The following is a 4,281-nucleotide window of genomic DNA, read 5'->3' on the forward strand; positions in this document are numbered from 1 at the left end:
CAGCGCTTGTCCCTGCGTTGTATTCCAGGCGACGGTGCGCGCGGCAGAGGCGCCCACGAAGTGAAAGCAGCCGTCACAGTGGGTTAACGGGCGAACGGGGCAGCAGTGCCGACATGGTGACAGGCCTCCACCGCTAAAACGGCTAATACGGCTAGTACCGCTAACACCGGCCACCACGATGAGCGACGCGGAATCGCTCTCGTGCTCCCTGACCCTGGAGAGCGACGAATACGACGAGGAGGAGTATGACACGAACTTGAGCAAGCTGCTAGACAACAAGACCCTGAACTGGATCTTCGTGGGGGGAAAGGGAGGCGTTGGAAAAACCACCACATCATGCTCAATAGCAGTACAGCTAGCCAAAAGAAGGGAGTCTGTTCTACTCCTATCCACAGACCCAGCACACAACACAAGTGATGCCTTCAATCAAAAGTTTACCAATCAGCCAACCCTCATTAACTCCTTCGATAATCTATACTGCATGGAAATAGACACGACGTATTCGGAAAACACAGCATTCAAATTAAAGAAGACCGAATTCTTTGACAATATAATTCCGGAGCTGCTACAAAGCTTCCCAGGAATTGACGAAGCTTTATGTTTCGCAGAGCTAATGCAATCCATAAAGAATATGAAGTACTCAGTTATCGTCTTCGATACAGCCCCGACGGGACATACTCTGCGACTGTTAGCCTTTCCAGAGTTATTGAAAAAGGCATTAGGGTATCTTATCAGCTTGAGAGAGAAACTCAATGGGACTTTAAATATGCTCAAAAGCTTTACAAATAATGAAATGGAACTGGAAGGAATTTACGAAAAAATTAATCACCTTAATGCCATGTCAATTAGTATTCAGTCAAATTTTCAAAATCCTTTGAAGACCACTTTTGTATGTGTCTGTATCCCAGAGTTTCTAAGTGTGTACGAAACAGAACGGTTGATACAAGAACTGACAAAGAAGAACATCTCTTGTTACAACATAGTGGTGAATCAGGTGGTATTTCCTCTGGACTCCATGACGGTGGATGTGTCCCATTGTGAAGGGCTCCTCAAAAAGATTAAGGATAAACAAGTACAAGAATCATTTACTAGCCTTGTACAGAAAACCAAGGAACTCGAAGATGTGTACATATCCAGAAGGAAGCTCCAGTCAAAGTATCTGACTCAGATAAAGAATCTCTACAGTAACGACTTTCACATCGTCTGCATGCCCCAACTGAAGAGCGAAATACGGGGACTAGAAAACATATCCAACTTTTCCGAAATGCTTCTGCAGTCTAAGGAGATTCCGATATACCGTTCAGCGGGGTGCTGACATACGAGGAGTACTGACCTACGAGGAGTACTGACCTACGCGTGGTGCTGACGTACGAGAAGTACTGACATACGCGGGGTACTGAGCTATACGGGGTACTGACCTACGCTAGGAGACACAGCTCCCCCCCAACCCTCCACTTGAGAGGTGTCACAAATGGTTAAAGAGGGTTAACAAGAGGCTAAACGGCGAAAAGGCTAAGAAGGGTTCCTCAGCATCGCGAATCGAATTGCAAGAGGGAAGAAGCACCCGCACCATCCACGCAAGGGAAGAAGTCAACCATACAGACCATTCGGTTAGCTTAAAAAATTAAAGATCCTGCGCCATACTGCAGTGGTTACGTAAATATTAAAGTTGATAAATCCGCCGCGCGCACAGCAACCGTGCGCATCCATATGTACGTACACACTTGTACATACGCATGTTAGAGACCCGATTATATTCCCTCTTTTGCACGCATGACAAGGTATGACACAAGGGGCATAGGGACCAAGATTTGAGAAGTGGGACATGCCTGGTGCCTGTCTTCTCCGTTGCGTATTGAAATGGCAACAGGGGGAAAGGGTTACTGTCCACACAGCGTTGTATGGGCTTACGTGCACATAGCGTTGTATGGGCCTACGTGAACATATATAAATATATACGCTTACGTGAGTGCAGCTGCACCTCTGTACCATGCACACTTTGCACATGCTTATGTCAAAGTTTTTTTTTTTTTTAATAAAGGCGAAGCAGGTGCAAAACATCTTCGAATTCTCAGACACGTGAACACTTAACGAAAGCATCACTCTTTTACAAATAGTAGAAAAATGACAAAAAAAAAAAGTAGCAGCGTGAGTGTGAAGAACTTGCATACATGTTTGCGGCGTTGACAGATAAAGGCCAATGTACACCTCCACATGTGTGTGAAAAAAATTAGCCCAAGGGGGAAAATTAGTCAGTGAGTCTCAGTAGGAGAACATTTGAGGCTTCAGCCACGTCCTGCTCGGGGCACTGCGAGTTGGGGAAGTGGTGGGGACACACACAAAGTGTGCACGTGGTGTGGACATAGTGTTATGTAGTTACATAGGTACACATTTGTGTCCTCCCTGGGGGGAGTCCAAAAAAGAAATTACTCCTCCCGTCTTACCTGCTGCAGATTTTTCAAACTTTTAATCGCGTTGGAATTTTTAACGGCTTCCAAAAACTCTGGCACTTCGTCTCCATCATTCTGCTCAGACATGCGGGGCAAAAAAGAGAAAAAATCAGAATGGGCATTCGTTGCGTTTCCTAAGTGAGTATATCTGGGCACATTTCATGAGCCTTCTTGTTTCTTTTTTTTTTTGGCGCGCCCTATCTACGTGGAACGATTATAATCGCCAAATAAAAGTATAAATTGATATATATGTATGCATATGTATATGCATATGGGTGTGCACCGGCTGGCCCTACCAGTATAAAATCCTCCAAGTGGTAAATGGCCTCCAGCTGCGTGTACAGCGGCTGGCTATCGTCGTACTTGCGCGGCCTGCGCGTGGCGGGGGAAAAGGGGAAAAAAAGGAATGGGTGTATGGGTAATCAAACACAAGGATGCCGAGGCAGACGTAACGTTTGTTGAACCGAACTGCAATCACCACTTCGCGCCTCCCTTCTCTCAATCATTACATCTCAAGCAAATTCACGAGCTGGGTAATTCCTCCCAATTTTAAGAATTCCTTCTTGTACTTCTTGTCTGCAAAAAGGGGAGTGAGGAGGGAATGGACAACTTTGCCATGGAGCATCGACGTGGTGTAGCACTGGTACGGCGAAGCACATCCGAGGAAACTCCCCTGCGGTGGAATTGGCCTCTCCGGGGAAATACCCACACCCCCACGTGTTCAGTTGCACTCACCGAGAACGAAAATATTTCTACACGTCTGGGCGCAGGCCGCCTTCATGCCGTCAATGTTTGACTTCATCCCGCTGATTAGGTAAGGCAGGGCGCCATTCTCAAACATCGCAATGCAGTTTTTCACATCTGCGGAGGGGGGAAGTATGAATGTGGAGAGTGAGAAACTAATGGGGTGCGTAAGTTCATCGACGCGGGAATTAACCCTGCTGCGCCTCGTATATGGGACTTCTTCATGGCCGCCTTTTATTTTTCGGTCTCCAGGGGTTCGCGCTCTACACTATGTATGTATATATATATACATATATATTTTTTTTTTCTTTTTTTCTTCCCCGCTTCTTACTGTCGACGGACAAAAAGGATAACGCCACGACGGCCGCGTGCACTCTGTCCAGTTCCTGTGTTGCAAAAAAGCGAAGCAGAGTGAAAGGAAAACGCCCCGATAGTATCTTTTGTGTACTTAAAAGGACGCAGTTTTTTCGCCCCCTAAAAAGTTATTACGTGTGATTTTAGCAGATTTATAAAAACGGGTATTCCGTCGGCTTCACGAATGGCGTCTTTGTAATGGGGTTCATCTTGGAAGGAGAGGCGCAGAGGAGAAGATGAATTAGATGAGGAGGAGCAGCAGCAGCAGGAGGGACAATCATGCGAAGGGTCTCAAATGAGTCCAATTGGACCAAGGTCCACGCGTGCTCCGCTCAAACTCATTATCACACACGTGCGCAAAGATAATGTATCCATTTGGAAGTAGAAGAAAGGGGACAATTTGTAAATGTATTTTTCTCATTTATTTCTCGTACTCTCTTTACTGGCCAATATGGCCAACTGCGTCGCGGACAGTGCTCCTATCGTTTTAGGGTCAGCCGCCCAGGGGTGCATTCTATCCTCTAACTTTTCAATCTGCAGGGGGGTGGAGGGGGGGGGCGGAGAAATGTGTACTCAGATACGGACGTACAGAGGCGAAATTGCGCAATAAGTGCACACAGTTGTCCTTTTCCTTTTGGTATTGCCCTCACCTCGCATGTGGACGAACACAAATTCACGAACTCCTTCACGTCATTCTCGTCATATGCCTTGTCGAACCGTAGAATGTCATTAC

At 46.4% G+C, this 4,281-nt stretch overlaps 2 protein-coding genes across 2 annotated transcripts; one reads left to right on the top strand and one right to left on the bottom strand.

The window, feature by feature from the left end:
* Nucleotides 1-178: 178 nt before the first annotated feature.
* C922_02542 (ATPase ASNA1) lies at nucleotides 179-1,315 on the top strand (the record flags this gene model as incomplete). The annotated part of the gene is made up of 1 exon (XM_008818141.1): nucleotides 179-1,315. One exon carries the CDS (start codon nucleotides 179-181, stop codon nucleotides 1,313-1,315), a length of 1,137 nt encoding a protein of 378 aa, XP_008816363.1.
* Nucleotides 1,316-2,426: 1,111 nt separating this feature from the next.
* On the bottom strand, nucleotides 2,427-4,205 carry C922_02543 (hypothetical protein; the record flags this gene model as incomplete). Its single annotated transcript, XM_008818142.1, has 8 exons — nucleotides 2,427-2,525; nucleotides 2,747-2,822; nucleotides 2,960-3,026; nucleotides 3,186-3,311; nucleotides 3,526-3,580; nucleotides 3,684-3,757; nucleotides 3,983-4,082; nucleotides 4,167-4,205. The coding sequence occupies 8 exons, from the start codon at nucleotides 4,203-4,205 to the stop codon at nucleotides 2,427-2,429; spliced, it is 636 nt and encodes a 211-aa protein (XP_008816364.1).
* Between the last annotated feature and the right edge of the window lie 76 nt (nucleotides 4,206-4,281).

This window comes from Plasmodium inui (genome assembly GCF_000524495.1).
Source record: "Plasmodium inui San Antonio 1 unplaced genomic scaffold supercont1.9, whole genome shotgun sequence".
Lineage (NCBI taxonomy): Eukaryota > Apicomplexa > Aconoidasida > Haemosporida > Plasmodiidae > Plasmodium > Plasmodium inui.